Source organism: Eutrigla gurnardus (assembly GCF_963514095.1).
Source record: "Eutrigla gurnardus genome assembly, chromosome: 1".
Taxonomy (NCBI): domain Eukaryota; kingdom Metazoa; phylum Chordata; class Actinopteri; order Perciformes; family Triglidae; genus Eutrigla; species Eutrigla gurnardus.
In genome coordinates, this window is record NC_139915.1 from 28,717,957 (window position 1) to 28,736,178 (window position 18,222).

The 18,222-nt window shown below is 41.2% G+C and overlaps 1 protein-coding gene across 15 annotated transcripts in view; it reads left to right on the forward strand.

The window, feature by feature from the left end:
- The first annotated feature begins 5,443 nt into the window (after positions 1-5,443).
- Positions 5,444-18,222, forward strand: part of neo1a (neogenin 1a) — a 150,931-nt gene continuing 138,152 nt past the window's right edge. For 11 of the 15 annotated variants that reach the window (XM_084007557.1, XM_084007570.1, XM_084007558.1 and 8 more), the window contains exon 1: positions 5,445-6,050. In XM_084007557.1, the coding sequence (XP_083863683.1) occupies positions 5,960-6,050 (91 nt within the window). In that variant the 5' untranslated portion in view covers positions 5,445-5,959. Of the gene's footprint in view, positions 6,051-18,222 lie in introns of all 15 variants that reach the window. The other 4 variants (XM_084007566.1, XM_084007568.1, XM_084007563.1 and 1 more) reach the window with 2 other exon arrangements.

Sequence of the window (18,222 nt, forward strand, 5' to 3'; positions counted from 1 at the left end):
ACACAAATACACACCCAGGCATATCAGTCAAATGTGTCCGATAAGGGGAAAAATCCCCGCCTTCTCAAGATTGAAATGGCATCCTTTTTCTTGGCGCTAATATATATTTAAATACACAGCCGAGCTAGAGGCACACATTAAAGTCACCACAGCCGACGCCATGTGTCGACCATGACTGTCCTTTTTATTGCATTAACGGTCAGTTCATTGAACTTTGACCTGCACTTTTGAGTTCAGTGGACGAGGAGACGCTTCATTCCGAGTGTAAATAATCCTCAGGATGCAGCAAATGCCACGCAAAAGACTGTTCATCTGGCTCCGCTATGAGCTGAGCCATGTGCCTCTTAATCTGGTTCCAAAAAAGATCAAGATCAGGATCGGGGATCATGCTGGGATGACATTCAACTCAATGCCAGTATTGGTAATCCAGATCAATCGTTTGAATTAGTGATATTATTGGATATTGTTAGTGGTATAAAATGAAGGATGTTTGTGATTAAAAAATAATTAGTAATTAGATATAATATAAAAATAGATGTGTGAATGTCAGCTGTAGATTTTCCTTTAATCTGTATGGGTGGTTTTCAACCCACACATTAATCTAATGGCAACAGCAGTCTTGTACATCCTCGAGGTACTTTGAAACCACACAAACCAGCCATGCAACTTAATGATGCCTGAATATATTACACTGTGCATAGGGTGGCTGCTTTTAAAAAAAGAGTTCAAAACATTTTGAAACGTTTGAAATATTACGCTCAACAGCTGCTTCAAGTGCAAGTTAATCCACCGTCCTTTCCGTCCCGTAATCTAATGGCCATTTCCTCAACTGCATGGTTGCCATTACTTGATTCATGATGTGAATCTCTCTTTAATGTTGGATTTGAGATTTGGTATGACCTTGTTCTTTAATCTGCAAGAAATATGTTCCCAGAACGCGGAGCAACAGGCCGTGGGAAAAAAACTCCACACTGTTAAAGAATTAGAAGCGAGTTTGAGCCCAGCTGCGTGCATGTACATAATATAATTGGCCCGTGGATATGAACTGACTTTAACAGGCAGGTCTGCTGTGGAATATACGGCTTCATTATAAAGAGCAGAACGTATTGTAAAAAGCTGTAGTGGGGTTTCATGGAGTGTTGGAATAAATGTTATGGTTTCATATCAGCTGGGGGATGTGTCTCTAGGAACAAATGTTGGCCATTATATTATAACGGACGGTCATGTAAACCTAGCCACAAGCCAGAATCCTGTTAATCTCTCAGACTGTACTGTATGTTGTCTTTACTGTGTGCTTTGAATGTGCCATTAACTCATGAATATCACACGCTTATGCAACATTTAGATAGAATCTTGTGACTTATCTTATGCAATTTTATTGTATAATGTGGCAGCATTTGCAGCAAAAATGTATTACTTTTATTTATTTTATTACTTTTAGTTTGAAAATGAAAAAACATTATTTTGAAAAAATACACATAATTGGTTGTGGTTAATATTAGAAAATAAAAATATACAATAATTATATAATATAGTTACCCCAGAACCTTTGCTACAAAAATACAAATATTATATTTTGAAATATAATATTTAAAAAAAAAAAATCCATGATGAACTTCAGGAAGCAAGTCACTCAAGTCAAGTGGGAATACATTTGTAAATCTGAAGCATTTTATCTTAACCTGTGTAGAAGAACTTCTATATGAAATCATATGAGACTAGTTGGTTATTGACTTCCATAATAAAACTTCTGGCACGATCTGACCAGATCCTCAAAATTCACATTCGATTCTGAGGTCAAAGCAGGATTATTTAAATGTTAATTATAGTGTGTCGTCACATGATTGGCATTCCTTAAAAAAACAAACATTCTCAGTATTTATCTTGTGGATCTTAACTCTTACTCACTTGCATGCAGTAAATACTAATTTGTTTAGAAGCACTTTGATTTATTTTTTAATTAATTAACTTGCTCATAATAAGCCTGTCTGTCCCTCTACTGCCCACTGGGACGCACGGCAGTATTTACAGATGACACATTGAATCACAATTGCTTTCTCCTCTACAGTCCTACGTAGCGCTGTGTGTCGTAGTTTCCTTCAGATGTGTTCAGGACCAATAACAAGGATACCCTGTTTGTATGAAATGGGTTGAAGTATTTTTTCTCAGACATCTAGTTCCTGACAGCAGCTAAGGAGTTATAATAATAACAATTCACTGCAGGAATTTAGTTTACCCAAGGGATATGACTATATTTGTAACGGCATGAAAAGAGTTGAGAAATAGTATGACAAATGTATAAAGAAAAAAATGGTTGGCCCAAGAGGTGAGCCTTGAGGCACACCACGCAATCAGTGAAGCCGAGAGAAAGCATCATTAAGTGAGAGTGAAAATGTTTGACAGTTAAAATGAGAACAGGTCCAGGGCAGCCACACAGATACCAAACAAAAAGAGGCTCTGTCATGCCCATGGGGGGAAAGTGTTCATGATTAATATGTCATGGATTACTCAAACCAGTGGGGGGAGCTGTTCCATGTGTCTGTGTGTTTTATTGGGTGATACAGTGGTGTTGAGATATCACTTGCTTCCTAATAGGCCACCCTTCCCTTTCCCCCAACTCCCCAAAGCCTCGTTGCTGAAAGAGAAAACAGCACTTGTTTTCTTTGCCTTCAAAATTCCTCTCCTTTTAACTACAAACAAACAGGCACTGTTTTTCGTAGCCTACAAGCGAATACAGAGCCTTCCTCAAATAGGGGAGCGATGCAAGTGGAAGATTTTTCACCTTGGTTGGAATACGCTTTCAATCCCGTATCCTTCATCCCCCCTGTCCTATAACTACACACACCATCCCCAGGATTATTTTAAGCAACTTGATCGGAAATGTAAGGGACTTTAATCCTATCTTCTGGTTTCCAGCCAACATGTGACGTCATCTTTCGGAGTCAAGTTACAGATGTTGACCTCTGTGTGTGTGTTTGGGTTTCTACGAAAATTATTCTAAACAGGAACACAAATGTCCCATTATGTAAGCTATGCATAAACTACTTGGACAGCGGCATTGGGCACTGATGTATCACTGCATCACTACATTCGCCAGGTCCACTATGAATCACAGGATTAGGCTATAAGAGACTGTGGTTCACTAGATTCACTGCTATTGAACGCATGACTACTGGGTATAGAGGACTCTTGTGGCATGAATTGAGATAATGTTTTACTGCTTTTCAGCTGATTTGCGGTCGACATCCCCTTGAGAACCACTCAATTGCAGTGGGGGAGTAAATCCACCTAAATTCAGTTTATCCACATTTTAGTTTGGCATCCAATTTTATGGCCCAGGTTTTACAACATACACTATACAGTATTAAACAATATAAAAAAGGCAGTGAGTAAATGATGATATAAACAGTGTGTGAGTGTTTTTATATTGACAGAACATTGGTAGTCAGCCATTCTCATTTATAACGGAATTAATGTAGAAATACAGACACAGATAAGGTGGGTTTGGGGGTAAAATGAGAAGCCCTTGGTTTCTAAGCAACTGTATAAAAAAAAAAACTTAAGCTGTATTAAGCAATGTTTGACCGTGGGGGCTGAATAAGTCTACAGCAATGGTCCTTTAGCATTAGCTTGTCAAGTTGTTATCACTAATCCGTAGCAAACAATTGTCCTCTTCCAATAGGGGAAAAAAAAACAATGTTGGCAAACACCTTGCAATCCTCTTTCTCGTTATTTGATTGTAGGCAAGTAACATATTTCTTCACAGTCCAATGTTTCTGCTGTTTTTGCTGGGCAGCTAGCCAACAGTTAGCTTGTGCTTGGAGCGTAGGCCGATAGCCCCACTGTGCCTGTCACGTAATCTTTTACATTTGAGAATTGCTTTTGAGGTTTGCGTTGTGGATTAACAACAGTTGCGTCAGGGACAGCATCTTTTTTTTTCTCCTCGAAGATAAACATGTCCATCTGTAAGCCAAATGCTTCGCTTTAGCTTTTTGGTTTATAATGACTTTTTTTTAAGTTTGGTGAATTTTGGACTCTTTTAGTTGAACCAAAAAAAAAACCCTCAACTGTCCACTTGTTTAACTTATAGGCCTACTACTGCTCAAAATGTAAAGTTGCATCATTATGCTAGTTGTACCGTTCTTATATTTCTGTATATTAATATCTTATTGTGTCATACTTTGGAGGAGATATGTCACTTCCGGTCGCCATCTTTCTCTCGTTTCAGATGGAGGAGCTGTAGTTATAGCATAACTCGTATTAATTGTTAAAAGTCATAATATTCATAATTAAAATAGGGTAGAAAGGTATTTAGATCATCTGGAAATGTTTCTGTTTCCGAGAGAAGAGTAAGTGTGGTTTCAGTTTGTTTTTAAATTAACTGTATCTTCCAGAAAGATACGTCTACCGTATAGTTAGGTCTTACGTTATGCTAATTGAAATGTTAGCAAACATTATCTTAAAGTATTTAGTTAATCTGGAAATGTTGCCAAGAGGAGAATAAGTGTGGCCATCTTTAACGTTTTTCAGTTTGTATTTAACTTAACCGTATCTTACAGAAAGAGATGTCTAGTTAGCTTCGTTCGTTATGCTAATTTAAACGTTAGCATATGTTAGCTAATGCTGCCTTCAGGTGGTATCGAAATTATGGCACATACGAGTTGCCGACTCGGAAGACACACAAAAGCCCCCCGTTCAAATCGCAATTACGAGTTGGAAACTCTGGCGGAGAAGAGGACAGATTCAGTAATGGATGGTACGTAATTATTATTATTTATTTATTTATTTTTTTACAGTGCAACAAGTATTGTTTGTGAACATTACAATCTGTAATCTATGTACGCTTAACTTGGTATAAAGACCCAATGCCATGTTTTGTTCTATCCATAACAAATGGACTATTGTCTGCTAGGGCGGTTATAACAATAGCATAACACGTATTTTCCAAATACACAGGTAAAAGAAAACATCACGTGCTTTTCTTCCGATCAGCACGTAAAGGAAACATTACATTAGGTTCGTAAGCTTTACAGTTTAACATTAATTAAAAATCACAACAGCTGAAAAGAGCTCACTTTGGTGTGTTTTTTTTTTACTGTTTGGTGCTAATTAGTAACTAACCTGCCCCAAACAGAGAGTATTTAACTGTGTTTAATGTATAATAGGAAATATATCGTGTAATTGAGCGTTAATAAGACGGAAACCCTTGTGGAAATGGCAGTACGTCTTGAACCTTTAACTCGTGCCGGGTGCTGTGAAATAAATTTGAATGTTTGCACATCTGCGGTGTGAAGACGACGAGCTGTTGTCGTCGCCTCTTTGGATTTAAAAATCCCACACCATATTTTAGTTTTCGCCTGAGCAACACAGGGCGGCCAGGATCCAAACTTCCGTGTGACTCCACACCCTGTTTTCCGGGGAGCCGGTGAAGATCCAGCCCTTCAACACGCTGCTCTCTTACGTCCCGTCGGTGGTGAGCAGTGAGCTGGCCGCGGCGGAGATTTCTCCTTCTGGCCGGATCTTCTCTTTTTTCACCGACTGAGCTCTTTCTCGTCTTTTTTTCCGCGCTTGACGTATATCTGGGTTGTAAAGTCGGCGCGTTGGTGCTCAGTCGCCCGCAAACCTGTTTCGTGTCCGTGCGCTGCGCCTCCGTGGCAATGGATTGATTTCAGTGTTTTTTTTTCTTCTCTTCTCTCTCTCCGACCTCTGCCTCGAACCAAGTTGAGAAAACAGTCTCTCCTAACCTGCGGCTCTTCTCCTTCCCAGCTACATGTTTCATCCGGCTAGTTTTAAAAGTACCTGGCTCCGGATGTTTCTGCACATTTTAGGACTTTGAACTTTTTTTTTTCCGCTTGTGCATTTTGCAGGAGGTGACCGGAGGATTTTAAGGATTTCTTTAAAAAAAAAAAACGCTTCTCCGGGGCTCCTGAAGCCTGCAAAGATTTATTCGTGAAAAGTGATGGCCGAGCGGGGAGCTCTGTCGCTCCTCTCTCTCCTCTGTCTCACCTTTCTCTACACGGAGACCACCGCGGCAAAGCATGTCGACAAAGGTAAATGCCCTTTTTATTTCAAATACGCTGCCAGTCGCTCTGCCGTGTCTGTGTCTCTCATCACGCCTCGATTGAAGGAACTTGCCGACATCGTATCACGAGTTGTAAAAATAAAAGAAAAACGCACGGAATGTGAGCTTGTTGGCTCTGGAGCTAGGTAGCTAATTCTGGTGTGTTTAGGTCAGCTCCTCTTCCACCATTTACACAACTTTAAAACAAAGTAGGCTCATTTTCCCCCTTAAAGGGCACACTATATTACCCCCCCTGATTTTTTTTTTAAAGCAATAAAGCAACACGCTTTTTCCACTTCGTCCTTTTGTCTGCGTAAAAAAAAGGCTGTTGAGGCAGAACCGCCGATGGGTTTCTCCGTCAGATGATGCGGTTTAACCGTTTCACTAATGTGACTTTGGGGCTATGTGCATTTTGGAATTGGAAAAGCGAAATAACACGTTTTTTGTTGGCTTGTTGAATTGAGATCCATCCATCTGCCCGTGCTTGACTAGCTCTGTGGTCATGGAAATGCAAAAGGATGGCAGGCAACTTGGATTTACCCCCCCCCCCAAAAAAGAAAAAAAAAACCTACTCATTAGTGCTCTCTGTCAGGTAATAAGCTAGCATCATCAGTCCAGCAGACATCTCATTACCTGGGCGTCAATACATGTTTAGCTGATGGATAAACAGACCCCAATTCATTTGCTTCTGTTAATTGTTTTGAAGTGAGGGCACTGCAGCCTCTTATTCCAACCGGTGGTATTCTGTCGTCAGATATTCCACTGATATTAGAGGGATTTCCATGATATTGGCGATATCGATTTGAGTCTGTGTGTTTCGGCGTAACTCACCACGATCTGTTATAAGCACCCCGAGCTATGAGTGGCTGAGATAAATTGGAGAGCCATGAGGAAAGGGGGAAACATGTCTTCCCAGCAGTCATTGGAGTGAACAGCTCACAAACCCCATTGTGGGCTGTGAACTGGAGTCACATCCTTATCATTTTAAGCTATTAGACACTATCAAACGCGGCATGTGGGCTGGGAAATTATAAATATAACTGACTCGTGCAACGTGCCCCCCACCCCCATCATTCTGGGGGTATGCAAAAACAGTCAATGTGTCTTTGAACTGGGTTGTTTATTTGAAAAAAATAATAAATGTGCATAGAAGACAGTGCTCGGAGTGACAAGCCTGTGCTAGCTGTTGGGCTGTCTTGTGTGTGTGTGTGTGGAGCTTGATGAAAGACCCTCTCCTGCATGAAAAGCGCTCTGCAGTAGTGGAAGGGGAGATAGAGAGGGAGAGGAAAGAAGAAGAAGAAAAAAAGTCCCTCCTTGGCTTTGCTGGAGATCAGTACAAAAGAGAGAGATGGGGGTAGGGTGAAACAGGCCGACTGTCTGGAAAGTAATAAAACCAGGAGATTAAGGGGTCCAGGGAGTTCCTTTGGGAGCTTTGATTGATTCCAGAGAATTGGACTGGGACCCACACGCAGGGAGCGTCTCAAATTACTAATTGTGGGGTCCCCTTCTTTTGAAAATATCTGTTTATTCAAAACACATTTCTTTGAGGTCCTGACTGTGGCCGGGACTTATCTTTGTCAAAGTTGGCAGAGTTGAAGGTTTAACTTGGACTACAAAGCAGTTTACGAAGAGTTTCAAATCGCATTTAGTTTGGGGACAGATATTATGGTAACACTCTTTTGTCAAACTCTGGAAATAGCTGTAAAAGTTCAGCCAAATTACTGCTATTTTTGTTTTATCACTTCCTCCCCCGTAGCTTACAAGTTGTCAGAACTTTGTTTTTTAAATGGCACAAAAAGTTTGGCTTTTGTAGATAACTCCCTGTTAGAGGAGTGTAAAATCCATTTGGGCTCTATCTTATCTCTGTAATCCTACTGGGAGGGAATAGTGTGCTGATTGTCTCCCAGAGGACAATGCAAATAACTTGCGGAAATGTGTAAACATTTGGCAACCCTTCCCGCTCTCACAGACCCACTCACCAGGGTTTTATCCTCACAGACCACCTCAGATGCCCAGACTTTATAAACAACTGTCGTTTTCTTTGGCTCATTTAAGTTCTTCTCCTGTGGACTCTGCTGCTAAGGACATAATTTACGACCTTTGTGTTGTTGTGTTTGCAAAGCCCTGGTGGTCCTACGTCCCAATTTATGTGGATAAGAAGTACTCCAAGTTGGATCTCATTCATCCTGCAAATCGAGAATAATTCAATTATGTCGCTCATTTCAGTGTTATCTGTGTTCCGAGTGTAATATGTGGTTTCCCTTTGAGCTGTTCACAGATTTATTCTGCGACTTCGTCTTCAGGTGACAGCGGTTGCATCTATTCCACATTTCCAGAGCATCTTCTGATGAGCCGAGATAGGGCGTCATGCAGAGTCATGTTGTCTCTGACGTAAAGAGGATGCTGTTTACTGATCATTTATTTATGTGCCGCAATCGCTCATAAAGTCCTAATGACCTCCATCCACCAGGAGACGGATAATTGCGCACTCGGCCAAGTGTTTGATTCTTCTGTTTCACTAATGAAACCACGCCCAGGAGGAAATGCTGCTGTCTGATATGGACACTGATGATGCAGAGACTCACTTTGTTGCTGCTCTGTGTTTTCGTATGAGAGCTGCCGTGGTGAGATCAGCAGTTCAAGATCGCTGTTGAAAATAACTAATACGACTCGTGTGTGGGGGTTAAAAGGATGGCAATTGTTGAAATAATTTACCCCAACTGTCACTGCAGTTTATCACATGTAATTGGCAGGGGGAATGGCAGATCAATATCCTCTGAATAGATGGCATCACGTCTGCTGTTGCATCTTTTTCGGTGATCAGTGGTCCGTTTTCAGCTTTTGGCTGACTGTGGTGGCAGAATAATAGGACTATTGGCCAGAGAGACTCTCCACTTTTGTTTATTTCCTTATATATTGCTTTTATTTAAAACAGTGCTCACTAGGGATGCCATGAGAACCGATTTCTCAATACCAAAATTCTGAAAATGTGATTGTTTATTTTTCTACAGTACCATGTACTGGGTATCGGGGCTCAAGACTAAAGGCTTCCATTCCTCCTGGGGACAATAGAAAATGTCCCAGATCATTTTACATTGTGAATAGGATTGTCACGCTATACTGCGGTAGACAAATTGACTGTTATCATACTGTGTACATTTGCTTATCCACGGTATTGGGGGAAAAAAACTGAGGTAGTTGTGTGTGCTAAAGTTAGGGGAGTGCCACAAAGGTAAACCACTGGCTGTGGCTCAGTGGTTACAGTGAGTACTGGAAACATACTGGTTTCCGTTTGCAGTCCGAGCATTGACTAATTACATTTGAGCAGGCTTTGTTTGAATGCAGGTAAACAGTCCATGAGAGCAACAGAGGTGGAGTGCGTTGGCCGAAATGCAATCTCAAAAACCTTAAAGTTAGCTTGTAAACTGGCTTCTCGAGAAACAATCTGATCTTACCTGTCGTATCTCAGTTCCAACTCCAGTCTTGCATCTCAAGTTGCTAATCTAACCGTAAACAATGAGATCCACTGGCTACACTGGAACCCAGAAATATAGCCCCTTTGTCCCCAGAGGCTTTATCCGTGGTCAGAGCGACAGCCGATGTCTTCCAAGATTGATGATGGGTTAAATGCAGAGGTCAATTTTCATGTAGGTACCTGTGTATATGAATCAGAAAGGATTTATTACCAAGTATGTTTACACAAACAAATAATCTGACTCATACAAGAGTACGTATGTATGTTATTCAGGTACAGTTGTGTAAGGATGTGTAAACCTCCTGGGTATGTAGGAGTGCGACTCAGCGGGGTTCCCGGGCCTTGTTGGTGAGGCCGACTGCAGTTGGGAAGAAGCAGGTTTTGTGGCGTGAGGTTTTGGTTTTGACCTCAGCCTCCTGTCAGAGGTTAGTGACTCAAACGGTTTGTGTCCAGGGTGGGAGGGGTCCTGGAGGCATACAGGTCCTGGAGGGACGGCAGATTGTTCGGCTGGATTCGCTGCAGTCTGTCCTTGTCAGTGGCAGCAGCAGACCAAATGTCAGGTGTGGGAATCGTGGAATTTCATTATTTGTATCGACTACTAAATTTCTGATATTGTGACTTCCCCGGTGCCTGCAGTGTGTGCTGAACTGCAGGATTTAAAGAGGCAATTCACAACTGTTTGCTCCGTGGAAATAATGCACACCTTGAAATGCACAAGATTTGATCCCATTTCTCAATGATTGAAACTTTCCACACATAAGGTGCTCGTCAGGACTCTTAATGCACACTAGATTGAATCTACATGAATACTCCCTCCACACTCCATCCATTTTAACCCAATATTTCCACGTTTTTCGATTGTCCGTTCAGCATGCGGTTTAAAACCGATTCTCTAACTGGCATCGTTAGCCTCTTGTGTATTTGAAACATGGACTAGATCGGCTGCCTTGTTGCTTGTGATGGTGACAGGATGGCTGTTTTGAAAAGCCAAAGGTCATGGTCTAAAACCCAGAGGGGTTCATGGACAAGGTCATGGCTTCTGCTGTCTTCTTTCTAAGCTGAAATTTCCTCTATCAGAGATGCTTTTAGTTGTAATCGAGCCTCAGATTCTGGGACACATTCAGTGGCCTTCAATTACTTTCTTAGGGCTTTATTTTCCCCCACATTCAGTTATGTATTTTTTGTGGTTTCCCAGGATATAACTTTCCAAGTATTGACTATTTTTAAAATCCTATAAACCACTGTAAAACAAACCACTGTTTATTTCACTGATAATAAGTGTATATAAGCTTATGTTATATTTTCATATTTACATTTTTATTGGGGGGAAAAAGGATTTTTATCGTGCATCAGGATAAAAAAAACACTCGCAATAATCGATCGTGCACATTTTTTATTATCAAGACAATAATAAATATCACGAGTGATTGAAAAAGCTGTCTAGCTTACTATCATGGTAAACAAGTGACAAGTACAGAAATACATTTTAAAAATATATGTATCCTTTATTTATGCAGGGAGACCTTATGATTCATGATGATATGAGGAATGCAAAGTGATTCTGTACGTTTTAATGCCATTTTAAGGCACATTATAATGATTATCTGGATAATATCATGAATGGCAATTTTTAAATTTTCATATTATCCTATGCGTACTTATAAGTATATGTTATCAAAACGTTCTCCTGTGTTTATGCACTCTGGGATTGTTGTACCACAGGTTGTATATGGTGAATGTGTCTCCACCAATGGGTTGAAGTTAACATGAAATTCTTTATCCACCAGCTGTTCTATTTTAATGTTAAAAAGTTACACCTGTACAGCAGCAGCTCCTGGTCCACCAATTCCATCTGCGTTGGCAAAGGATAAATGTTTTTTTATTTATTTTTTATTTATTTTTATACATTTAACACTTCTGCTAATCAATTTTCCTGAGGAGAACCGTTCTCCCTGGACACAGCAACACCTTTTGATTGAAAGGGTTATAAGTGTTGTCCTGAACCATTACCTTTCTCTGTACTTTGAAAGCCGGCCTGTTTGGTGTTTATGATTGGTCGGCTCACATCAAGTGTGCAACTCTTAAAAGCTGAACTTCTTTCAACCTCAGAGGTGTCCCTGCTGTGACTAAAACTATGCCAGACGCAGCACCTATCCAGTCCGACTGCTATGTATCTTCTTTGTGTCTGCTTGCCCTTTCATGTTGAAACAAAAAAAGCTGAAAAACACTGGGAGTCTAAAAAAAAAACAAAGTTCAATAGTGTCAAGAGGCCATAAAGCTGTCCATGCTGCCCTGTATGATGAGACTTTATGGTAATCCTGAGGGATGTTACTTCAACAATGCTGTTGCCTTTTACTGGAGATGTAGCTGCAAACATGTTTGCAGTGATTTCCAATGTTGCTATAGTTTTCATTTTTTTCCTAATGTTCTAATTCACTGTGTTGCTGTTCAGGCGGCCCTCTTCTGCTGTGATTGAATGATGCTCATGCTTAATGACCGCTGGGAGAGCAGTCTTTTCAGTTTCCATGGAGCTAGCGGCAGTGTGAGCAAAGCATACAAAGAAGACACTGAAATGATGTCTGCATGTCAGTAAGCGTCTAGTTTGTCATCTCTTTCATTATGCTCCCTTGCACTTAGGCTGTGCGATCTACTTAAGGGCTCTGAGAATATAAACTGGTCAATATAAATAAAAATAAACTGGTCAAGCTCTGCTCCTCAAGCCTGCCTACAATCTTGCAGTCACACAAACACAAAGCTGGGTTTGTTGTGTTGGGGCAGGCTTTGGGATCCATAGCAGAATGTCCATGAGTGCAGCTACATGTGTGTTTTTGTAAATCCTGAAAGCATCTGATTCGGCGAGAAGCTGCACTGATAAAATCTTTGTTCCCAAGGCATTGCCTTTATGACTACATTTCTGCACACATTTTGTAAACTGCGGGTAGTTTCATATTGCAATGCCATTGTAAACCAAAACAAATAATTTATCATTCTGACATGGACATACTAGTGCCTCAATCTACTGACTTTTAGCAGAGCAGCACACAAAATAGCCCAAAAAAGACTTGAAAGTGAAGGTTGTATGAGTAGCACGTAGTTGCCTGGCAGCACGATACTATAATATTTATGTTCTGCTCGACTGCAATCGCAGTCGGTCAACTTCTTCGGGGAAAGCGTGGCATTGTCCAGTCTTGTACTGTATACAGAAACACAGCAGTAGTCAAGCTACCACGTTCCAGTGCACGACCTTGCTAACTGCAGCATGAAGGCAGCAAATGGCAGCGAGTGTATTGACATTAGATTTAAGTAGTGTACTGCAAGGAAATAAGTATTCTAGCCTGGCATGCAAGCGCAGCCTTGAAGGAATGGGCTTGGTGGCCCTTCCAAAGGAATCATTATACAAGCACAGCAGGACAGTGAGGACTTTTTTCCCTGAAATTTTTTCCTCAAACTTTTGCTATTTTGGTTCTGCCGAGCTCCTGTCGTGGTGTCTCCTGTCGGTAGTGGCAGCTGCATAGGATTATGACACATGCAAGCTGTGCTTGTCAGATGAGCTTGGACTAATGAGTGCAAGGCTCTGTTATACGCTGAACTGTTTTTACAGCCACACATTACAGACATTTTAAATAAGATCAAGCTTTCAGTTTCAGTTTTTTTTTAAATCAACTAGAATGTCTAAATTGAGGTCTGTAGTCTAAGCAGTTTGAAGGGCATGTCTGGTTTTGTTTGTTTGTTGTTGATCATGGGAAATTGCTGTGGTAATGACATAGCCAGTATTAAATGCATTGTCTACCAAGGCATTATCTTACAATGACCAATACAACAATAATAATATAATTATCTCATAACATAATCCTGAAGTATGACAAGATTGAACAGTGATCATTTGGACACAATTGAAAATTGTTATCTTGAGAGAAGGAAGCAAAAAGATGAAAATCATTATACACTTTAAGTGTAATAACTAAAGCAGGAAGCAGGAGCACTTTAAAATGACAGATGTGCCGCTCAGACTTTATTCCATGAGTTTATTCCATGAGTATAAACGACAAATCAGATTAGAGGAGCTGGCCTTACATTTTCCTGATTCAGTTGGATTTTTGCATCTCTGTGTCCAATCGGTTGTTACCCTCAAGAACCTTAAATGTAATTAGTGTAATGTATATTTGATTTAATTGTAAGGTGGCTGGTTTCATTCCAGGCAGCCGCCCTCGTCGTAAATTAAGAGAGGCTTGTGTTCCTCTTGAAAGACTGATTAATAATCTTCATCTTGCTGCACTGGCTGTACTTGCTGGAGTTCCAACATCCTGCAGCTCTCAGGCATAAATTAATTCTCTCTCGTCTTCTTGGAGGACGTCCAGGGTGCGATGAATTAACCTGAAAGTCTTCCCGGCCGTGTAGTTCATCGTGTAGTGCAGTTGTGAAGTAGCGTGTGCTTCAAAGGTGATGCATACAAACAAGAATCGATGCAACTTTTTCAATACAGTGATTTTTGTTCATTAAAATGGATAATGCAATTTGAATCTCATTATTCCTTATTGTTTTATGGATGCTGTGGCCTTCTGTGCTCTAGCAATACAAGTTCAGATTGGGTGGGGTGAACTATTTAATTCACCAAATGTACTTGTATTGTTGTTTCATCCACAAATGTTGTCATCTTCCCATTACTCATCATATTATTGGTGTTGGGTTTACCAGTGTGTGTGTGTATGTGGCAGAGCTCTTGCACGCGCTCATAAAGTATCAATCCCCCCATGTACACACAGAGCCTCTCAGCCTTCATTGAGTCAAAGGAAGTTTTCTTGTGCTGAAAGGGTGTGGGGGCAGTCAGTCACAGTGAGAGGATTGTGAGCGCTGCTCAATCGAGCTGGCTGCCATCGTCTTGTGCCTGGCCTGTGGCTCTTGGCAGCTTCAGACGTGGTGGGATGTGTGTGTGTGTGTGTGTGTGTGTGTGTGTGTGTGTGTGTGTGTGTGTGTGTGTGTGTGTGTGTGTGTGTGTGTGTGTGTGTGTGTGTGTGTGTGTGTGTGTGTGTGTGTGTGTGTGTGTGTGTGTGTGTGTGTGTGTGTGTGTGTGTGTGTGTGTGTGTGTGTGTGTGTGTGTGTGTGTGTGTGTGTGTGTGTGTGTGTGTGTGTGTGTGGGTATGTTTGGGTGGGTATGTTTGGGTGGGTATGTTTGGGTGGGTATTTGTGTAGGCGTATGCCACCCATCTGGGATTGAACAGCTGTTTTATCAACAAGGATCAGAGAGTTCCCCGACTTGAACACACTCTCCAGCAAAAATGGAAAAATAAAAGTATTTAAATACTTTGACTGAGATTATGGGGGGGTCTTGATTCAGTTTTTTTTGTCAATTAAAGACAAAATGATAACCTTGCATGCAGCTGTGAACGAGGTTGGGAGTTGTGGGATGTGGGAAATATTGACGCGTGCACTTTCAAGCCCTAGGTGGCACACATAACCCAACATACCAGTGCTAAACTCCAACCAAGATTTCTAATTGGATACCAATAGATGATGAGCTGCTGAAACTTTGGCGACTGATGCCCGAGCAATTCTATTTGAGGTGTCTGTATTTTCTCCATTTTCTTGGTCTGTTTTACAAGGAAGAAACGGGTTTGTCTGGTTTCTGTAGTGGGAATCCATATAAACCACTTAGCTTACAACCATAGTAGGCGTAGTGTGTTTAGACTTCAGCAAGAATAGAAGGTGTCATTTTTTTGTCCTTCACTGTACTTTTCCATGGCACCGTCTCAGCGTGTGAAGCACAGCAGAGTTTCAACAGTTTTTTAGGGTTCAGAGTTAAGACCAGCAGAGGCTCTCTGCTAGTCATGTATATGTTGCCTCGTGTCCCAGCTCCTCTTGGAGCCTCTCCACTCAACCTCCCAGGTTTTATTTTGATTTCACCTGCTGCTATGGTGAGCCCTGGAAAAAATTCTCCCGGTATTTACTGATGTTTCTGCGGCTAAATCCAAACTGAAACGATTCTTTGAAAAGTTCAGCATTAGATAGAGGCTCCTTTGTGCTGCTGGGAGCTCCCCTTTGGCATGGGGCTCCACCGAATGCAGTGACTTCTCACCATGTTATTGAAGCCCATTCCTCCTCAACTCTGAGCTCATCTAAAGCTAACGGAGGTCAAGAGAGGCAGCCGAAATGGTGAAATTACTGCTTTAAGCCTTTTTAATACATCGCCATGATGTAATGGAATTGGCCGTCTCTTTTGATTCTGCTTTCTTGGCCCTTCACAGCTGAATAAATGTGTCCCTCAGCAGTGCTTATTTGAAAGATGACGGCTTTTCTTCTGTTATATAAATGTAACGCAGCTCTCACCAAAATACGCTTGATTTTTGGCTATAAAAATGGCTAATTGCTCCTTGAAATTTGATTTACTCTACAACCGTGGTGAATAAATTTGACTGTTGATGAAATATTAAGGCCTGAGTGAGGTATTGGCGTGTCTTTTTTTTATTACAATATTTAAAATGGGAGCTTCTGGATAAGTCTTCATTGTGATTTGTGTTCACCAAGATCTGCAAGTACTTTATGATCTTAATACGACAGAATTGTTTTAAACTGTCTGTCTGAATTGTTTGATATGAGGCCATGCAGCTGGACAACAATGATTATTATAGTAAAATGAGACTTCAGTCACTCTCCTCGGTTATGAGTGTCCTTTTACGAATGTGGATTCTGGTCCTTGACCTTTTGGGAAGATGATATTAGCAGCTAGTGTGTGTTTTATAGAGTCTGATCAAATACTAGGTTTGGCTGCACTGTGAAACTTAAGCGAAATAAGTTAGGTTACTGACAGGCTTACACAATACGGAGGAAGATTGCACAATATTCCCATTATGAAATTATGTCTCGGGGCATTTTTCTCATGTGCACAGCTGATGACATTCTTGGGATGACTTCGGCGTGGAGAGTAATTTTATTAACTTTTTTGGCACCGTGCTAAAATTGCACATAGACTACAGCTGAGTTTGAGTCTCTGTTGGGTGAAGCTGTACAGAGCAGCATCTGGGAAGACATGTAAATGCAGACGTGACCTTCCTCTGTCTGGTATAGAGGAGGAAGAGGAGGGTGATCTCAGTGAGGAGGATAACCAGGTGGACACAGGACACAGAACTCATCGAGGTGAGGTTTTTTTATTTTTTTGTCCAGCTTGAAGAGTTCCCAACGGGTAGTGATGGAAAGCAGCTGTGTGAATTCCCTCTGATTCCTTAACCATTGTCCCTTGAACCTCGACTCGACTGCACTCCCCCCCTACTTCTCAGTCTTGACAGGTCACTCAGTCACAGCACCAGCGTGGCTGCAAAATGGATGGCGGCCAGCAGGGAGCACCTGCGGAGGAATAGCAGGCAAGCGGCATTCCTTCACAGGACCTCGAGACACAGATGTCATATGAGACACGAGGGACGTGTTTGGAGTGGGGGATGGGGCAGGAGGGCCAGTGGCAGGGGTTTTTGGCATGGCGGTGCAGTAATGGGGTGGGATAGCGAGCCAGCTGCTACCAACAGATTCTTAATGAGGTGTCCCATCAAGAACACAGGGAGATGAACATTAATGACTACAGCTAAACTTGTCTGTTCATTTATTCCCTCCTTTTCAATCACGCCAGGATGAGGTGCATGACATGTTTTGGGAAACGGTCATTAGGTTTTTCTTACAGGCCTGGTTTGAATGTGGTTTGTCTTTATGTAATAGGGTTGCAACAACTCCAACAATTATTTTCATTATTGATTTTATCTTTTTTTTTTGATTGGTTGAGTTAGTCGTTAAGTTGATAATGACAGAATTTCCCAGAACTCAAGACCCAATGAAAGCCTCTTTCAGTTGCTTTTTTTTGTCTGTCCAACAGCACAAAATCCCAAACTTATTCAATTTACTATGATTACAAAACAGAGAAATGCAGCAACTGCCCACATTCGAAAAGCTGAAACCAACATTTTTTTTTGCAGTTCCTCATTTTTTGCTCAAATGCTAAATCGGTTATCAAACACGTTGCTGACTAATTGTCAGTAAGGAATCCAGCCAAATGGGAAAAGAAACGATCTTGAAAGAGTTTGGATGCACAGAAAATTATATTTATAGGCTAATCGAATTGTGTGGATGCACAGAATTAATTGCATACATTGGCGTGATGAGTAATGAACAGCCAGTGAAATTATCATGTGTATTTGGTATCAGCAGAATTATTCATGAACTATAGGCAGTGGAGGGATGTTATAACCATTAGATAGAACCATGACAGAGAATGTGAAAATGTATGAAGGACAGTGAGTTCCTGTATAACATTTTCACTGCAACCAACAATTCAAGTGCTTGAATAACTTAATTTACCTGCAGGGTCTAAATCAGTCCTGAGTGCATAAGCATGTCATCCAAGCTTTCAGGACACCTGCTGAACACATTCACTCAAAGAGCACACGCATACACACAAGCACACATGCACACACGCAGAGGAAGATCCTCAAATATGTCCTGCAGTCTGTTTGTGCCATATGCCGTATAATATTGTAGTGAAGTGTAGCAAATCTAAATGAAAATTCACCCAACATTATCTAATTAAGCAGGTGTGAAAGCAGCTTTATTCAAGTCGGTTTTGGCGCTTCTCACCGATCCAGCTTCAGCACGAAGCAACAGTTCATTCAGCTGAAAGCTGTGAATACTTTCATTAAGATGGGGTTGC